The following is a 20,022-nucleotide window of genomic DNA, read 5'->3' on the forward strand; positions in this document are numbered from 1 at the left end:
AGCCACTGTGGAAAACAGTATGGAGTTTCCTAAAAAAATTAAAATGGAACTCCCATTTGACCCAGTAATCTCACTTGTAGGAATATATCCCAAGAAACTAGAAACACCAATCAAAAAGGATATATGCACTCCTATGTTCATTTTACATTAGCTAAGATTTGGAAACAGCCTAAGTGCCCATCAGCAGATGAGTGGATTAAAAAATGGTGTTACATCTACACGATGGAATACTATGCTACTGTGAAAAAGGAAGAACTCTTACCATTCACAACAGCAGGGATGAACCTGGAGAGCATTATGCCAAGCGAAATAAGCCACTTGGAGAAAGATAAGTATCACATGATCTCACTCATTTGTGGAATATAATGAACAAAAACTGATGAACAAAAATAAATCCAGAGACAAAGGAGCATCAAACAGACTGTCAAACTTCAGAAGAAAAGGCAGGGGTGGGGGTGGGGTGGGGGAGTGGATGGGTAAGAGATCAAGCAAAGAACTTGTATGCAGGCATATGAGCATAACCAATGAACACAGACACTAGGTGGGTGAGGGCATGTGCTTGGGGTTGGGGGTAGCCGGGGAAAGGTCAGTGGGGGAAAAAGGAGACATATGTAATACTATATGTAATACTTTAAACAATAAAGAATTAAAAAAAGAAAATTTCCTTATGACCCCTGTACCATAAATGCATGCATAATATTTATGTTAAAAATTAAAGACAAAAAATTATTTAAAAAAATGATTGGCTTAGCCCTGGATGGTGTGGCTCAGTTGGTTTAGGGTCATCCCGTGCTCTGAAAGGTTGCTGGTTTGATTCCCGGTCAGGACACACGCCCAGGTTGCGAGTTTGGTCCCTGCACAGGAGGCAACTGATCAATGTTTCTCTCTCACATCAATGTTTTTCTCTCTCCCTGTCCCATCCTCTCTCTTTGAAATTAATAAAAAACATATTTTAAAAATAAATACAAATAAAAGTGATTGGCTTGAAAATACAGTATATGCACACACACATTATTTATATAGACTTTTATCTCTAATATCACATCAGTACATTCTGAATAATAAACATTTATTTAAGCACTAAAGAGTTAAGTATGCATTTGTAAAACTTCAAAATTAACGAATGCAAATGTAAACAATGATTTCAACTCCTTAGTCAATCAACCCTACCATACACACGGAAATGCCTTTCCCTAGAATACTCAGTCTAGATTCTATTTAGCAAGCTATTCCCTTATTTCTAGATTTTTACAAGTAAATTGTGAGATCTTTGACAGTATGGCCACTATTGCATTTGGTTCATGTTCAGAGCTTAACAATATTTGTATGTGAAATAAAAATATTTGCCAACAACAGCTGGAAGTCTTTCATAAAGTATGGAAATAGATGTGCTCACCCTTAATTTTGGCTCATTTTGTCTGTAATGGAGAAATATAGTTTTCAAAAAAAATATAGACTTTTAACTTGATTATCTACCCTTCAACAAGATTTTAGGCCTTTAAAACAGATGATTTATAAGCTCGTAGTGAAGCAATATAATCATTGGAAACTTTGAGTTATAGGTTCTTATCTGAGAAAGAATCATATTTCTCCATTGTGAAAGACTCCTTCAGGTAGTATGGCAAAACAGTTTAATTTTTAAATAAGAAAACTGAAGAGAAACAAATGGAAACAATTTCCCCAATGGTCTATAGACATTGTGCTAAAAATATGTAACTCCTCAATTTACATTTGTGCTTTGATGAAAATATTTAGTGAAATTTCTAATGCATTTATTGAAGAAAAAAATTATAGTAAAATTAATATGTAGGATAAATGGGCAGAGCCACTGCCAGAGGATTTTTAGGGCAGTTAAATTACTCTTTACAATACTATAATGGTGGATACATGACATTATAAATTTGTCCAAAAATCACAGAATATACAATGCCAAGAGTGAACCCTAATATAAACTATGGACTTTAGATAATAATGCTATGCCAGTATATTTTCACCAGTTGTAACAAATGTACTTCTCTGGTGGGGAATGTTGACAATAAGGATGCAGGGCATATATGGGAAATCTCTACTTAATTTTACTGTGGAACTAACACTCTTCTAAAAAAATGAAGCCTATTACAAAAAAACAAAGAAGAATGGGTATGTGATTGCTGATGGAACTCCTCAGTGCTTCAATTTGGGGTCTCTAACTTCCCGGAGTATCCCATACTAGTGTACCCTAGGGTTGAAACTAACCTTATAATTTAAGCATTTCTGTAATATAGAGTGTCCCACAAATATAGATGCACTTTGAATAATTATTAACTCCAATGGGTTAAATCTGAAAAGAAAGAAACATCAACTGAGCTATCAGAAAAAAAGAGTATATACATTTTTTGGGGGAACACCCTCCCTGTATTTGTGAGATTAAAAGGTCATTATATATTATTAGAGGCCTGATGCACGAAATTCATGCAAGAGCTCAGCTCTCGAAGCTGCGGCAGCTTGACTTGGTCAACATGGGCCCAGCTTCGTCCGGAAGATCATCTGGAAGGTCGTTCAGCTGTCTGGTCTAATTAGCATATTATGTTTTTATTCTTATAGATTATTTAATCATTGCACTTATAAAAGACAAATTCCTCTCAATATTTATACCAACTCATCTTCCAAAGCACTAGGAAAGTTAGGACTTCATGCTACCAAGGAAAAACATAGCTTACCTAGTACTTCGTTCAGAAATTGACCCCACTTCTTCTGATTATATGTTTGCAGGCAGAAGTCAAAATAGAGCACATAGACCATATTTTTTACCCTCTCCATGAATGTCATCTGATCACTTAATTCTGAAAAGACAACAGGTACGTAGGATGGAGGGAATGGAAGTCCTCCGCTGTACTTTTCAATTTTATAGCCAGGAGAGAAGCGGAGACTGTACACAAAAGGTATTTTAAGTAGCTCAGCCAGCAGCTCACCACAGGGTCCAATGGCATCTGCAAGAACGACATCAAACCTTGATTCCTGTAGCTTTGTCATAAGTTTCTTGTTCAAAACTACATCTTTACATAGCTTTTCAATCAAGTCAGAACCTTCCCAAAACATTTCTTGCATTAGTGAAATATGTGTCCAAAACGTATCTTTTGGCAGATCATATGTCCATTTATTGATCAGCCTCATGAAAAAATAAACCATATCATCTTTTGTTAAAGATGTAGGAAAAATCTCAAATTGAATAGCAGATGGTTTATTGGGATCAACAAGAATTGAAGCTGAAGATGTCAGAACAGTCACTTCATGACCTCTCTGGACAAGTGCATCCAGGATGGTCTTCATGTTGATCCAATGGCTGTATTCTGTGGGCCACACCAGCACCTTTCCACAACTCCCAGGGCTGAAGTGACCACTCAGCTGTAGCAGCAGCAGAACTGAAATCCACTTCATAGGCATCCTGGTGGCACACAGGCTTCTTTTCAAATGGCTGATCCCCTTTTACCTTGGCTCATGCTTATGTCCAAAGAGAAATCAATCAGGAAGTTAAAATATAACTCCTCCATCTGAAAGTAAAAACAGTATGGCATTTGGAGCACAAGTGGAAAAAGCAAAAGGTAGATGAATAGTTAGGCAATGATGATGACACAAAAACATGTCATACTGTTTTTTTCATAGTTATTAGATTCCATGCGAAGATACACACACAACCTGTATTTCCTGTATGTATGTATTTATTTATTGATCGATTGAGGGGAACTAGCTCATGTTTAATTGTGGCATTTTAAAATTGGACAAGTGCCCTAGCTGGTTTGGCTCCGTGGATAGAGCATTGGCCTGCAGACTAAAGGGTAGCAGGTTTGTTTCAGGTCAAAGGCACATGCCTGGGTTGCGGGCTCAATCCCCAGTAGTGGGTGTGCAGAGGGCAGCTGATCAATGATGTTTCTATATCTCTCTTTATCTCCCTACCTCTTTGAAATAAATAAAAATATATTTCAAAAAATAAAATTGGGACAAGTGTTTTGATATCTGCCCCTCCCCCCTTTTTCAGTTTCTTTAAAGTTGCAAGAAAACAGTAACCAATCACAGGTTTAATGGATTTAATAAATTTACCCCTTTGGCTCCTATTTGCAACACTCAGTATTTCTTTGAAACCCCAGACAGATTCAATGGTGGACAACAGTAAGTTTCAGACCTCTCGAGTTTAACAGTTCAGGTTCTCTGAACATTTTGTGTTGCAGTAGCACTCATTCAAAATGGTACCTCTTGTAGTTGGGCAACTTCAAATGTACCAGTTGAAAAAGCTTTTTCCCTTCAAGGGGAAGAAAAATCACTCCTCAAAACCCTGCAGATATGGCTGTGTGGTCTTTCCTCCTGTTCCATGTCTTCAGGATTTATTTTGTGTTATCTTTTTGTAGTGGAGCAAGAGACCAAAACCTAACCTGAGTGACAAGAATCAAGATAGTAATGGCTATAAAGGCAGTGACCAGGAAAAACTGAGGTGCTTCTTTACCTCCCACATCCAATATTTGTGCCGCACAGAAAACAACAAAAATAACAGGTCCACAAATTAGCTAGAATTACAACATCCATTCATCCAAGAGTGGTGTAAGGCAGGACAGTGAGGTGGGATGGAAAATGGCGTGGGGAGAAAAAGTATTCAGATCAGTCCATGGGGGTTGGCAAATGCTAGTAAAGAGCTGCAGAAGAGCTTGTGGTCCTTTCAGACTTACAGGCTAAAAATCCACATGGTGGTGTCAGGAAGATTGTACCTTATGTGCACCAGAGACAAAAAATCCAATTCCTTAGAAGGGAAGATGCAGACGGCCCTTGGCCGAATGGGTCCTGCCTTCCTTGGTGTGGGAGATGAACAAGGAAAGAGCTGAAAAGCCTCCAAACCCACTCATCCCCTCTGGATGGCAGTTTGGTAGGCGATGGATGCGGTGAAGGGAACTTCTCTGCAGAGGCTGAGCCACTCGGGGAAGACTGCAGGCAGCCACTGCTAATGAGCCAGGAGGCCCCATAACATGCTGGACTGTTAAAGAGTCTAACTCAGTGATGGTGAATCTTTTGAGCTCGGCGTGTCAGCATTTTGAAAAACCCTAACTTAACTCTGGTGCCGTGTCACATATAGAAATTTTTTGATATTTGCAACCATAGTAAAGCAAAGATTTATATTTTTGATATTTATTTTATATATTTAAATGCCATTTAACAAAGAAAAATCAACCAAAAAAATGAGTTTGCATGTCACCTCTGACACGCGTAACTGGTAACTGGTAACTCTTGGGCTTCTGACAAAGACAGCAGTATCTTCACAGCTTTCTGGGATTGCCTGTTCAAAGAATTTTGGGCTCTCTGCATCTCTTAGTTACAAACGTTTCAAAGGGATGAAGCACACAACACATGCCCACCTCCACTTGTGGCCTCTAGGGGTGGGGTGACCCAGAATCCGGAAATCGCTTATTGTGGTTTAGTCGGTGACAGACACTAGCTCTCCTGTGCTCAGCAACTGCAGGGAGTGGTGCTTAAGGTGGCTGAGAAGCCAGGGAAAACTTTGCTTCAAGTTTTGCAAGTCGGAAGGCTTCCAAGTGCAACAGGCTGCCAGTGTCCGAGAGGCCCAGCCCTGCAGCGATCTTCAACACTTTCGGCCTCTGCAGGCAGCCAGGACCCCGGTTAGGACCCAGCACCCTGCCTTCCGCGCAGCTGGAGGGAGCAGAGCGAAGACCCAGCCATGGCAAGGCCCAGTGTCATAGTGGTAGATTGCGTTTTGGCCCTTGAAACATGTGACCCTGGCCAACACGAGAGGCTGGTGGGCCAGCACCAGTCCTGAGGGAGGCATCATTGACAAGGTAGCAAATGGGCACATTGTCTGAGCAATCGGGAGCTGGCCATGGTGCCCCCCCAAGACTTCGGCCTGGCGGACTGATGCCTGGTCATGCAGTGCATAGTGGACCAATTAGCTGCTTTCTACTACGTTGTAGTCCGCAAGGCCAAGGCGGCCTGCATAGGCTGCTGCCGGCTGCAGAGCAATGGGCAGTGGAGCCCACTGCAGCCAAGGACTAGCAAGGACGCCATTGTCAGCTGCAGCTGTGGGTGCTCGCCCAGCTCAGAAGCACTACAGCCTGCTGAGCGCAGAGTCTCACCTGGGGACCTGGAGGCTTGGGCGCCAGGTGGCCCAGGAAGCAGCTGCTCTGGCTCCTGCTGCGCTGGAAGGCCGCTGCCAGCCTCTGTGTCCAGGGACTCAGGGCCTCCTCCCCCACGGGCAGCTTGGGCCCTTTAGGTGAGTACTTTCTGGCAGCCAAGGCGGCCTCTTCCCGCATAGATTCCTATGCTTGGTAAATATTTCGTGGGTAACAATTTACTGACTCACTTTACCTTTACCTGAAATCAGGGCCTTTGCCATCCTTGATATGTTATTGGCCATTTCTACTTCTGTGAATTGCCTGTTCATGTCCTCCATGTATTTCCATCTTGGAATGTTTGTCTTTTTTGTTTTTGTTTTTTGTAAGTTTTCTCACTCTACAATGATTACCAACCTTTATCAGTTATATGTGTTACAGATTATATCTGAGGAAAATTAAGCTTATATGCATGATTTGACATTATTACCTACAGAGACAATCTGTTATTTTGATGCATAGGCACTCCATCTTGCTACCATAATCTCTATTTTGTTGTTTGAAATTTTAACCCTGCTATTTTGGCTTCTGTAAATGCTTGCTTGCTTGAATAATAGGGAAAATAAGTTAAATTATCTGACCTTGCAAGCTTCTCTGTCCTTTCAAGTTGCTCTGTTACTGCTTCTAGCTACTGCCATGCAAGGTGTTTGTTTGTTCTCTGAAATGTACTGTGCTCAAGGTTACAAGCTGCCTGTGAAAAATAACCTACAGAGAGCTCTTTGTAAAGTCTGCACAAGGTCCGGAAAATCCCTTATTTGGGAGACAAAGGGACAGGAGTGGCTATAAAGGGAGAGCTTCTTCCATGTTGTTTCTCTCAGATTTGGGAAATTGCTCCTCTGAGACTGCTAGCATAATAAAAGCTCCTAATTACTACTTATTTTGGCTCTTTAAGGCGTCTTATGTCAGCTCATTGATTTACAATACAACATTTGGAGGCCCCAGCGAGATAAGAGATAAGTGCCTACCAGCACTCTGTCTCAGATGCCTAGGGCTGACAACCTCCCCCGGCCTGGCTGCCAGGCCTGGAGAATCTCTAGAGGACGGCCACCTGAAGAAGGTCCAGGGCCCCAGAGACGCCTTTCAGGCCTCAGCAGCCAGACGGGAGATACCTGACATGTCCCTCCATCCTTTTGGAGTCATCAGAAATACCCCTGGGGGTAAGTGAATTCAATTAAACAAATTTGAGTTCACTTTTCTGTTTGCTTGCTAGTGCGACCTGTCATTTTATTACTGAGAAGAAGGACTGGACGCGGTGTACCTTCTCTGGTAGATTCTCACCAAGACGTTGGTAGAGAATCTTATTCTTGGGGCGTAGGTTCAGGGAGGACCCCCATGTCTGTCCTTGTTAGGCCCCCGCATTTGTTTTTGTTAGGGGAGTTGAGCAGGAATCCGGTTAACTGCTTAACCTCCAAGTAAATGTCTGCTGAAAAGCTGTAAATGTAGAGGGAGAGGGCTTCCACTCTCCTATTCATTCATTGGCACAGGGGAGCATCTGTGTGGATCTATGAAAGTAGATCACCCACTCCTAACCTCATTTGTCTCAGCATATTTATTTGTTCATTGACTGGTATGTAAATGTGAGTGTGAGAGCTTGAGTAAAGCGAAAGGTACTTTATGTTGTCCTGTGCATTTGTTAACGGAGAGGTTTTGAGCCATCTGGCTGAAAAACAAGAGTGTTTGTTGATGTTTTGTCTTTTGCTTAATTTGTTTGGGGCAAGCCCCGCTTTAGGGGGAAGCCCAGTTGTATAGTGGGGCTGAACTGTAAAAGAAATTGCGGGATGACATTCCAGCAGCTGCTGAGAATCATTATCTTGGGAATCATCCTTCTCTTTCTTCTTAAGTATTAGCTTGCCAGAGAACTCTTAGCTAGGGAGGTTTCTGTCTGAGTAGAGACTTTAATTTACTTTTCCCTGATTTATGATTTTGTTGTGTTGGGTTAAAATTTTAAGACTCTAAGGTTGTAACCCAGTGAAATTTAAACAAAGAACCACTAGCTAGTTTATTGCATGCCTGTAAATAACAGGTTCTTATCTCCCCTTGCCCTAGATCGGTGGTAGGCAAACCGCGGCTATTGAGCCACATGCGGCTCTTTGGCCCCTTGAGTGTGGCTCTTCCACAAAATACCACGTGTGGGTGCACACTTACAGTGCAATTGAAACTCCGTGGCCCATGCGCAGAAGTCGGTTTTCGACCTGGGCGAGTCTATTTTGAAGAAGTGGACTCCATAGAAGCAAGAGGGAACTGGGCCGCAGACGAAGCAGCCTGGGAGGCTGCCCTAAAACCAGTGGTGCCCTTACAGATTCTGGTGACTCTCCCAGACCCTGACTTACCCACCTCACCAGCCTACATGGAGAAGGAGGAGAAACTAGCCACACAGAGGCAGGCCTCCAGGAGTCCGGAAGGATGGTGGACTTTACCGGATGGCCGACTTTTGGTTCCTGAGGCTCTAGGTCAGACAATAGTTAATCAGTTACACCAGTCCACCCACCTAGGCCATACCAAGCTGCCTGAACTTTTAAGGGATAGATACTATATACCCATCCTAGATAGTATAATAGACAGCATTGTTTCCCGATGCATCACTTGCACTCAAGTGAATGCCAAACAGGGTAAAAAAAAAACAACAACGCAGGAATCTGGGCTCAGGGAAAGTACCCGGGGGAAACACTGGGAAGTAGACTTCACAGAAGTCAGGCCCACAGCGGCAGGGTATAAATATCTCTTAGTTTTCATAGACACCTTCTCAGGATGGGTTGAAGCTTACCCGATTAGGACAGAAACTGTCACCATTGTAGCTAAAAAGTTACTCCAGGAAATAGTCCCCAGGTTTGGCTTACCTGTAACTCTAGGATTGGACAATGGACCTGCTTTTATAGCCAAAATTTCATAGGACATAGCAAAGACATTAAATATTAATTGGAAACTACATTGCGCCTATCTGCCCCAAAGCTCTGAGCAGGTAGAGCACATGAATAGGACCTTAAAAGAGGTCCTCATCAAATTTACCTCAGAAACCAGTGAAAAGTGGGCCACCCTACTCTCCTTTGCCTTTGCCCTACTCAGGGCAAGGTGCACCCCATACCAAGTGTGGTTCTCCCCATATGAAACTATGTTTAGGAGCCCCCCTCAAATACTCCCAGGACTTAGGGAAGAAATAAAAGCTGAAATCCATAGCCAGTCTTTACTCAAGTCCTTACAGGCTTTGCAGTCCACCCAGAAAGCAGTCCAGAAGCACTTCTGAGATGCTCTGCCTGTACCAACTTCTGATCAGTCCATCCTTTCCAACCTGGTGACTCTGTTTGGGTAAAGAAATTCACCGCCCAGGGACTGACTCCCACCTGGAAAGGACCACACACCGGCATCCTAACAACCCCCACGGCAGTCAAGGTTGACGGGATCCCAATGTGGCTTCATCACACCCGACTTAAGGCAGCACAAGCAAAATGGAGAGTCCAGGACTCCTCGGACCCTCTAAAGATAAAACTCTCACATGTGTTGTGCTTTTAATTCTCTTTAGAGAACTGGTGGAAGGAAAAAATAATTTTCTAGCTGAATGGGTTTACAATCCCCATAAGCCGACTCAGAAGTGGGTTTGGGAATTCAGGAATGGAATCACTGGGGAAATTCTTACTAATGTATCTGAACCAGACTGGGGAGGTATATTCCTCACTACAGATCTGTGTATCCTATTCAAAGATAGCTGATCCTTTCCATACTCAGTACCAGAGGGGATCGGATTCCTGCCAGAGGCCAACCAGGGGGAACACTTCCTATATGAATCTGGTTACAGTAAAGGGTGTGGAAGCACCCCCAGGCAAAAACCTTACAAAATTTAGGTATATATATATATATTAGGGGTCCGGAAAGGTCAGTTAAAAATGTCTCAGAGCAGATGAATATTTTTGCCCCCATTGTGGTTGTGAAACCATCTCCACCACACCTTCCTCTTGCTCAGTAGGGAATTGCAACCACATAGAATTCAAGGTCAAAAATAGCCAGGACCATTCCTGGAACATGGGAAGAACATGGGGAGTAAGATTATATGTAACAGGTAAAGATCCAGGTACCCTCCTAACTATCCAAGGAAAAGCATACTCTCTGCCCCAGAGGCCCATAGGCCCTCTCGCAGAGCTAGCTTTACCTATCCCAGTCGGTCCTGCTCCGACAAATCACCCCAAGTCTCACCTCTTCCAACCCACCCTCCGGCCTTCCCTTCCCTACCACCTTTCCCTACTTCTCCCCGAGAACCTTCTCTTTTCACTATGCTCACAGCCGTGCATCGGTTTATAAATGCTTCACAACCTGAACTGGGAGCCGATTGCTGGCTATGCTTGAACTCCAAACCCCCGTATTATATGGGTATAGGAGTCTCTGAACTTTCCCATCTTGGCACAGACCCTAAGAATGCCACTGGGAACAGCCAGATTAACTCTGGGGGACATCCAAGGGAAAGGCACCTGTTTAGTATCCACCACTTACAACCTTTTAGCTTCCCCTTTCTTGGACCTCTGCACCTTCACCCTTCTGGTGAACAGCAGCACCAAGGCCTTCTATCAGGCACCAAATCATACCTGGTGGGCTTGCATAGATGGCCTCACCCGCTGTGCTTCCTCCCTCAGGTTCGGGAAGGCTTCAAAACCCCTGCTCTGCATTCTTGTACATGTTCTTCCCCAGGTATTCCTATACAACGGGAATGAGGGCAGAACCCTAATCTTTTCTCGCAATCCTTATCATGATGGAAGAGGGCTCCAATCTTGGTCCCTATATTAATCGGGCTAGGGATTGCAGGCTCTGCAGCAATAGGGACTTCCACCCTAGTGAAAGGGGACATTAATGTAGCAGAGCTCACTAGACAAGTGGAGGCTGACCTTAGCCACCTTGAAAGCTCCATTTCCCGAATAAACGAACAGGTCGATTCCCTAGCTGAAATTGTCCTCCAAAATAGACGAGGGTTAGATCACCTCTGTGTAGCATTAGGGGAAAACTGCTGTTTCTATAGCAATAACACAGGGGTCATACAAGAAAGCCTATCTCTAGTCAGAAAAAAATATAGAATACATGGAAAAGAAATCAGAACAATCTCAGAATTGGTTTCAAAAATTATTCAATTGGTCTCCCTGGCTAACTACCCTCTTATCTTCCACTATTGGACCTTTAACCTTATTACTCCTTGCCCTCATTCTGGGCCCCTGTCTTATAAACTGGTTTACTAACTCCATTCAACAAAGAATTAATTCTGTCAAGCTCATGGTCCTCAGGGGTCGGTATAACCCCCTCTCCAACAATGACACACAAGAGTCAATGTTTTGACTCATGACCATAAAACCAGTGCATAGGCACTCCATCTTGCTACCATAATCTCTATTCTGCTGTTTGAAATTTTAACCCTGCTATTTTGACTTCTGTAAATGCTTGCTTGCTTGAATAACAGAAAATAAGTCCAACTATCTGACCTTGCAAGCTGCTCTGATACCGCTTCTTGCTGCTGCCATGCAAGGTGTTTGTTAGTTCTCTGAAATGTACTGTGCTCAAGGTTACAAGCTGCCTGCGAAAAATAACCTAGAGAGAGCTCTTTGTAAAGTCTGCACAAGGTCTGGAAAAACCCTTATTTGGGAGACTGAGGGGGTATAAAGGGAGAGCTTCTTCCATGCTGTTTTGCTCAGATTTGGGAGACCTCTAGCATAATAAAGGCTCCTAATTACTACTTAATTTGGCTCATTAAGGAGTGTTATGTGAGCTCATTGATTTACAATACAATTTCTGCTTTTTTCTTTAAAATGATTTCAAATGTCTAGAAGAGTTCTATGAAAATTCAGTGATAAATGTGCCCTGTAATTCCCCCAGCAATAAAGTTTTCATTTGTTTCTAAAATGAATTCATGCCATAGGCTGGATGATATTTACTATGAGACTCTGATAATGGTCTTCTTGACCAATAAAGACAGGAATGATTTTCTCATCTGGACCCCTGCAATCCTGGTGTGTATGTTTTAGGACAGCCTTGAGAATCCTTGTGATTTGATATTCCTATTTCCATAAAATTTTCATGATTTTTATATTCTTTGCATTGCTATTGATAATGGTCACAGTGTGCCTAGATTGCAAAGAAAGAGATGATTGTATTTTTTATTTTTTGTCATGATGAAGGTTGTAGTGCTTTTATATAAGGTTAGTGGGAGGGATGGACCAACAGATTTCTGAGGACAGAAAGAACTAATGAGACATGTTGATCTAGTATGAGTTATATAATAATCATTGAAATAATAATCATTTCAAACCGCCTTCAACAAACACATTGAATTGTTCATCATGTCTGTAAGTAACTAAGTTATTCTGTGCCTTGTTTTACAAGAAGTGGGCATATACATGTACAGACATATTTGGAGAGAATGAAAATTCAGTAAGTCCCTTTAGAGCATGGGTTCTACATTATCAAACCTACAATTGGAACCATATACCCATTATCAAAGACTAAAAGGAGAGTGAAAACAACCAGGTGAAGCTTCTTAGGGGGCTGTGAGGTAAAGAGAATTAGCTATTGAAACCAAAGTCTTTCATAAACAGCTCAGTTCACAATAGGAAGCAATTAGCTGTTCTATTTCTCAATCCACATAAGTTTTGATGATAAATTAACTTAAACAGGATGAAAGCAAATGACTTCCATGTCTTTAGGTAAGAAGTGATGCTGAGGATGTATGTACAGTAAAACAAAGGAGCATTGGTGGTCTCCCAAAATGAAATAGAAGGATGAATCATTTTGCACAATTCTAACTTTTGAATAGTTTCTTTAGCAAAAGATAAAACTACAGGATTTTGCACCAAAATAATATTAAAATATTCTGAATATTTGCAAAATAATATTAACAGGGGAATAGACTACTTAATGTTCTTGTGTTCATGTGTAATGTTTGAAACACATTTAAGCTAATATTTTGGTATAACTTTGCAATTAGAATAACAACTTTAAAAATATATTCATATGGCTTTATTTTTGGTTTACTTTTTATAAGTCTTTATGTTTGGCATGACATATTTATAACTCTTAACCAGGTAGTCACTTGAAAACAAATTTGGATCTGAGAAGCTAAATTGTGAAAAGTAAGGTTATCACCACAGGAGATGACCCTTACATCGCAACTTCTTGGTGGAATAAAGTGGAGGAGTCCCATCTACAAGGCATATCAGCTTCAGGCCTCTGAAACAACTACTCTCTTTTTTTCTTCTTTCCTGTTTTTAAAAACTTCCGGCAACAAAACAGAACACATTTTGTGATGACAAATGTAGCAGTTGCCACACAGGCCAGCAGGAACCCAATCACATCCAAAGAGTGGTACTGGACCCAGGTGAGGTCAAGGGCGGCTGGCCGCAGGTGTTTGGCTCCTTTGTGACGCATGACAAACTCGATCCAGAAGACTGTTCGATCTAGAGGTTTCACTGGTTGGTCATGATGAATTCTTGATAATTTCATAGCATTCTCCTTATATCTGAATGAGAAACACAAAGATACCAACATTGAAAGAAAGTTAATTTGCTTACTAATAAACCAATCATTCCCATTCAAAGTTGTGTTTTTTAATTAAAAAATATTTTATTGCCAGGCCAGCATGGCTAAGTGGTTGAGCCTTGAACCATGAACCAGGAGGTCACCATTGGATTCTGAGTCAGGGCACATGCCCGGGTTGCCTGCTTGATTCCCAGTGTGGGGTGTGCAAGAGGCAGTCGATCAATGATTCTCTCTCATTATTGATGTTTCTCTCCTTCTCCTTTCTTCTGTTAAATCAATAAAAATATATTTAAAAAACATACACAAAAACATTATGCCATGTGAATGTAGCCAGTTCCAAAAGAACATATATTGCATGATTCTGTTATTATGTAATGTCCAGAAGGACTAATCTATAGAGACAGAAAGTTGATCAATGGTTGCATGGGTGAGGGAGATGGGAAGTGACTTCTAAGGCATATGATATGTCTTTTTGGGATGACAAAGATGCCCTAAGTTTATATTGTGATAGTTTCATAGCTTTGTAAGCATACTATGTATATTAGAATTATATAATTTCAACATGTGAATTTTATGGTATGTAAATAATATCTCATAAAATCTGTTAAAATGATTATAATAAAATAAGTTTTTGAGTGTAAAGATATTTATAGTTTCAGAAATTTTAGATATTGAATTTATTTAGATAAAGAATTTATTATTTTTATTCTAGTTTATCACTCTTCCTTCTATGTATTTGATCATATTTTAAAAAAATGTGTCCTTATGATTACCTACATAACTTTATAATATTGGAGGAGAAAATTGTTGCACTAGATGGCTCCCCATTAAATACATGGGGTTAATATGCAACTTTGAAGTAAATGTGTGGTCGAAAATAAAAGCAGATTAAGATGGGTTAACTCATGTTAATAATGTCAAAATTAGCCTCTTCAAAATGGTATGAAACTAAGATGCACTATTGACAAAATAATCTATGTATAAATACTATCTATGAAAAATATGTGACACTTACAAAGGGTCATTAATGACAGTCTTCAATGCATTGAGCAAATCTGTACTTGAAATAGTGTTGAAGTCCAATCTGACAGCTGCTCCCTTGGTCTTCATGTGAGCAATGTTATCAGGTTGATCCGCAAACATAGGAAGGCCCACCATAGGGATCCCATGGTAGATCGCCTCATAGATGCCATTGGCTCCACCGTGAGTTATAAAGGCTTTGGTTTTTGGATGACCTAGGATTGGGTGAATTTCAGCAGATTATGAATTATAAGTCTTGGAATAAAATGAGAGTTGGGCAATAAAGGCACAGAGACAATATATTTAGCAACAGATTGGTCTACACTTCAGACTGTATTAAAATGTCTTTCAGAACTCTTAGGAAGAGGCACCTAAGTCTGCTGGAGAGACAGTGAAGGCTTACATAGAAGAGTAGTGTGTTTCTTTTGACTTGAAATGAATACAAGTTGCCAGTGGGCAAATTGAAAGAGAATATTCTGAATTTAAAAAGTGTATGAAAAAAAAATGGTGCATGTTGAAATATATTCTCTTAATAAAATAGTGAAGTCACAGAGTGTGATATGTAGATGTCAAGGCAACAGACAATGGGATGTAGGCAGTGGCACAGGAATCAGAGAAGGAAAAGCTACACGTTATAATGAAATATGTTATTATGCCCTAGCTGGTTTGACTCAATGGAAAGAGCGTCAGCCTGCGGACTGAAGGGTTCCGGGTTTGATTACGGTCAAGGGCACATGCCTGGGTTGTGGTCTTGATACCCAGAGGGATCATGCAGGAGGCAGCCAATCAATGATTCTCTCTCATCATTGATGTTTCTATCTCTCTTTCCCTCTCCCTCCTCTCTGAATTAAACAAACAAACAAACAAACAAACAAACAAAAGAAAGAACTGGGAAGCAGTTAGCTGCTCTTTAAAAAAAAAAGAAATATGTTATTACTTCAGAAAGAGATATTAAATTTTTTCCCAATGGAAAACAGAGAGTCACTGGCAATAAAATAGGAACTGATATTTTTCAGGGGCACCTGTACACCCTTACCGTGGATTAAACGATTGGTATAAGGAGAGAATTAGGAGGCAGAGTGACAATCAGGAAAGTGTTGAGATATTCTCTCTGAGAGGAATTACATATGAAATAAAGATCTTTTGTTTGTGGCCATAAGGAACATGGCTGTGTAACATAAGATGCCAACTTATAGCTTATCCTTTTCCCCTAGGACTGGGAAAGAAATATTGGGAAGTTCATTTTTATTTTTGAGGTTTTCAGTAAGAAATGTCCAATACATTTCTATCCTAGTGAACTGTTTATCATTCTGGTTGACTTGATTCTGATTTCAGGGTTTTCCAGAATCTTACCAAGAAGGTCATTCTGGGGGATCCATTTATAGAGCTGGGTATTTGGCCCTAAGGTATCTGGTATTTTGCTATCATATCTCCATATAACCTGTTAGGGTAAAGAAGGTAATGTATTACTTGAGTCAAACTGCAGAGTTATATCATGTTAGAATTCTAAATAGGTTAAGAGACATCTAGTTAAACCCCTGACATATTACAGGTTCAGGGAATGAGGACAAGACATTCTGATAATGAGAATCAATAAAATACTGATGTAAGAGGCATACATACTTATATTGTGTGTTACTTATTTTTATATTCAGTCAGGTATGAGTGCAATCATGATTTTTCACACTTTAGGGTTAGACAAATGAGATTATCAATGGCCAATTCAAGCATATAAAATTTTTTAGGTAGTCATATAATTTTAGTGCAAAACCCAGCAAATTAATGGTCTATGCATTTATTTTAATTATTTATTATTCTAGCTGTCATCATCTAGATTTAATGTTAACCTCTTTATTTCTTTTTGAATTATGTGAAAATGGTTTTCTTATATTCACTAATTTCATAAAGTATCTTAGAGTTTTACATGATTTGATTTACAAAATCAACGCAATCAGCTATTTATGAGAATTAAATCATTTTGATATTTAAGTTTATTATTAATAATAAATATAATAAATAATGTCTGCTTAATGAGTATGTTTAACTTCTTTTAGTTTTCTATTTATTAATCACCACTTCCAAGAGGTAATTTTTACCAAAATCCAGTATTATTACTTTAACTATGATTGAAAATTTTCTTCAAATGTAGAAAAGAAAAGCCATTGGCACTTTATAAATAATAGTTTGCCTGTTGAAAAAATCAAATATGATGATGACAGTAAATTTTTTTCATCTGATTGTTAATATTTCACAACATGCTACAATGCACTGACAGCATTAATTAACATGGTTAATTAATTATAAATAGCCAAGCAATTTATAAGTCCACCAGTGAGCTGGATTCTAGTTTATACGTGGTTAACATCTTTTTGCTATGTGAGTGTTAAAGTTACTTCAAGTTCTCAGCAAATTTGCATAGGTGATAAGGAGAAAGTTACATTAGTTAGTAAACTAAAAGTAGCTCACAATTATCCGGAGACTTCAAATGTATTTTATGTACTAGAATAATTCACTACCTTAATTTATGGAGAAGGGGGAGAATCTGAAACTGGGCCACGCTAGGCTTGCTTCTGATCGATTCTTTTTATATTCCCTCCTCCTCTTCCTCTTCTTCCTCCTCCTCCTCCTCTTTCTCATACTCCCCATCCATCATCATCATCATCATGTTGTTATTCTGATGGGTTGTTTTGGGGCCACATTTTATAAAACACCGGGTCACCTTGAGGGCTGGACCCACCTACACCCTTTCTTTTATGTCTTCCTGCTTCAGAATTTAGCAGGGCCCAGCCCACCAGGGAGGTTCTTTTTACAGACCAGATTTTCTCTTTCTCTAAATCATTGTTTCTGGCTTAGGTACCTGGATGCAGCTTGGTGAGCCCTGGACATCCCTTCTCTGAATATCACCTTGCAACACAAATAGGAAAGTAGGAAAGGCCTGGATTACCTGGCAAGTGTAAACTGTATGATGCCTTTCAGATTGTTATCATTCCCTGGTTAATGTTAAAATTTAACTCCATTCTCAGAACATCTGTAGTGTGTACATTATTCTAGGAATCCTGCAAGGAATTAAGCAAATGACAGGATAGAATTTGGTGATATCTATTCCTGCCCTATAATCCTATATAATAAACCTTAATATGCAAATCGACTGAACAGCCGGTAGAATGACCGGTCACTATGACACGCACTGACCACCAGGTGGAGGCGATTTGCAGTGGTGGCTGGGGGTGGTGCTGGCCAGTGGGTGGCGTCAGGCCACTAGTCAAGGTGGGTGCCAGCTGTGGCCCCCCGATGGCCCCACCCGCTGGCCGCCCCACAGATGGCCCTGATCACTGGCCAGGCCTCACTTATATTTTGGGAACAGTCTCTTAGATTTAAAAATTAAAACCTGGCAAGGCTACTCTAACACTGAAAAAACAGGATGATGCAGCAAAGGCATGCATGGACTCTGGCTTGCACATTTTGTGGTCAGCCCTGATTCTGACACTTATAACTGTGTGACAAACCCAAACTTAACTTCTCTCTGTTTCAGTTTTTCCACCCATAAGATGGGGAAAATGGTACTACTGCCTCAGAAGGATCTGTTATGTACTACATGTTATAATCAGGTCAAAAAATGTAGCTGTCTATACAATAGCAAGATGCCTTTCACCTGTATGAAAAGTATGGCCACTGGTGCATGCGGCGCCCCGGATTGCAAGAGGGATGTCCAATTGCTGATTTAGGCCCGACATCTCCCAAGGGGTCCCAGATTGCAAGAGGACACAGGCTGGGCTGAGGGACACCCCAACCCCATGCACGAATTTTGTGCACCGAACCTTTAGTATTATTATAATACCAAACTTCACACTGTACTTTTGAAATATACTTCTTTGTGACCAGAATGTTAATGCCAAAGTTATTGTCCATCAAAAACACCCTCTTAAGCGCCTGCCATGTATATTTTGTTTTTCAAATTGGTATCTAAGATTATTGAAGCTATCCTAATAGTTTACCTTTCATGTGGAAATTTCTTAATCAGACCCTTTACAGAGTTTAACACACTCATTAGTTTTCTGCTCTAAGGTAGTTTATCTAACCTTTTGAGGAACCTGGGCAAGGGCTGATGCAATCACATTGGCTCTTTCTTCTGTCATGTTAGTGACCACCATCGACAGGGAAAACACCACAATACCATTTTCTCCAGAGCTCTGGACAAACTCTTCCATTTCCTGTGAGGAAAGAATTTTTTCCATCACAAAAGAGCAATAGCATAGTGAACACTATTGAAAGGATTGCTAGAAAATTAAGTATCATAAGGAATTATTAGTATAGTTCTTGTTATTTTAAGTTGTGTTAAAATACACATAATATACTTACCATCTTAACCATTTCTAAGTGTAAAGTTCAGTAGTATATATATTCTTACTGTTGTATAATCCATCTCCAGTACTTTTTCATCATGTAAATTGGTACTGTATATTTCTTAAACTGTAATTCTCCACTTCCCATTTTAACAGTCCCTGACAACTATCATTCTTCTTTCTGTTTCTATGAATTTGACTAGTCTACATCCCTTATGTAAGTGGAATCATGCAGTATTTGTGTTTTTGTCTGTGGCCTATTTCACTTAGCAAAATGTCCTTAAGATTCATCTATGTTTTAGCAGGTGTTAGAATTTCCTTCAATTTTAAGGCTTGATAATGTTCATTTACAGACACCCTGAGCCACCAGAAAGACAAATAGGTCCTAGAGCATGGGTGGGCAACCCCTGGCACACGTGCCAAACATGGCACACCAGTAACTTTTGCTGGCACGCGAAACCCTCTCTTATAATCTTCCATTTACAATTTTTTTTCTTAATATCGACTTTTTTATTTTTCAGATAAATTCAGTGTAGGTGCATCTTAGATAAATAAATAATTTTACATAACAAGTTATCTTAAAGACCATAGACATGGATTGACAAGAGAGGGGAAGAGCAATTTCTATGCCTCTGCCTTAACTCTCCCTGCCTTCCTAGATCCAACCAGTGTTTTGGTTTCATCCACATACGCTTGTGAATCTTTGTTCTCAGTGATGAATTTTATTAAGTCTCGTAATAGGAGTAGCCTGACGGATGAAAGTAGTAGCTCGTGCATATCTCTGAAGGTCACGAAATAGAAACCTGATGTAAAATCTCTGTCATCAGTGATGCAGCAGCAAAAGTCCCACTGATAATATCAAACGGAGTCATAAAGTTTTCTGTCGGACTATCAGTGTACATGTATACATTAAAAAATAAATGTATTTTTCATCATCATATACTGTGTTTTTGTCACTCGAATGAATTTTATTATTTCTTCAAGGTTCTTCACATACATACACCTTAAGA

At 40.2% G+C, this 20,022-nt stretch overlaps 2 protein-coding genes across 5 annotated transcripts in view; both read right to left on the reverse strand.

Moving 5' to 3' along the window:
* LOC102260915 (UDP-glucuronosyltransferase 2B31) overlaps positions 1–3,477 on the reverse strand; it is a 17,187-nt gene extending 13,710 nt beyond the window's left edge. The window contains exon 1 of one of the 2 annotated variants that reach the window (XM_005868894.2): positions 2,700–3,477. In XM_005868894.2, coding sequence (XP_005868956.1) covers positions 2,700–3,423 — 724 coding nt within the window. In that variant the 5' untranslated portion in view covers positions 3,424–3,477. The remainder of the gene's footprint in view (positions 1–2,699) is intronic. The other variant, XM_005868893.2, reaches the window with a different exon arrangement.
* A 9,795-nt stretch (positions 3,478–13,272) lies between these two features.
* LOC102262491 (UDP-glucuronosyltransferase 2B31) overlaps positions 13,273–20,022 on the reverse strand; it is a 23,743-nt gene continuing 16,993 nt past the window's right edge. For 2 of the 3 annotated variants that reach the window (XM_005868901.2, XM_005868900.2), the window contains exons 3-6: positions 18,749–18,880; positions 16,023–16,110; positions 14,665–14,884; positions 13,273–13,629 (exon numbers count right to left, since the gene is read on the reverse strand). In XM_005868901.2, the coding sequence (XP_005868963.2) occupies positions 13,350–13,629; positions 14,665–14,884; positions 16,023–16,110; positions 18,749–18,880 (720 nt within the window). In that variant the 3' untranslated portion in view covers positions 13,273–13,349. The remainder of the gene's footprint in view (positions 13,630–14,664; positions 14,885–16,022; positions 16,111–18,748; positions 18,881–20,022) is intronic. The other variant, XM_005868904.2, reaches the window with a different exon arrangement.

This window comes from Myotis brandtii, unplaced genomic scaffold (genome assembly GCF_000412655.1).
Source record: "Myotis brandtii unplaced genomic scaffold, ASM41265v1 scaffold28, whole genome shotgun sequence".
Classification (NCBI taxonomy): Eukaryota; Metazoa; Chordata; class Mammalia; order Chiroptera; family Vespertilionidae; genus Myotis; species Myotis brandtii.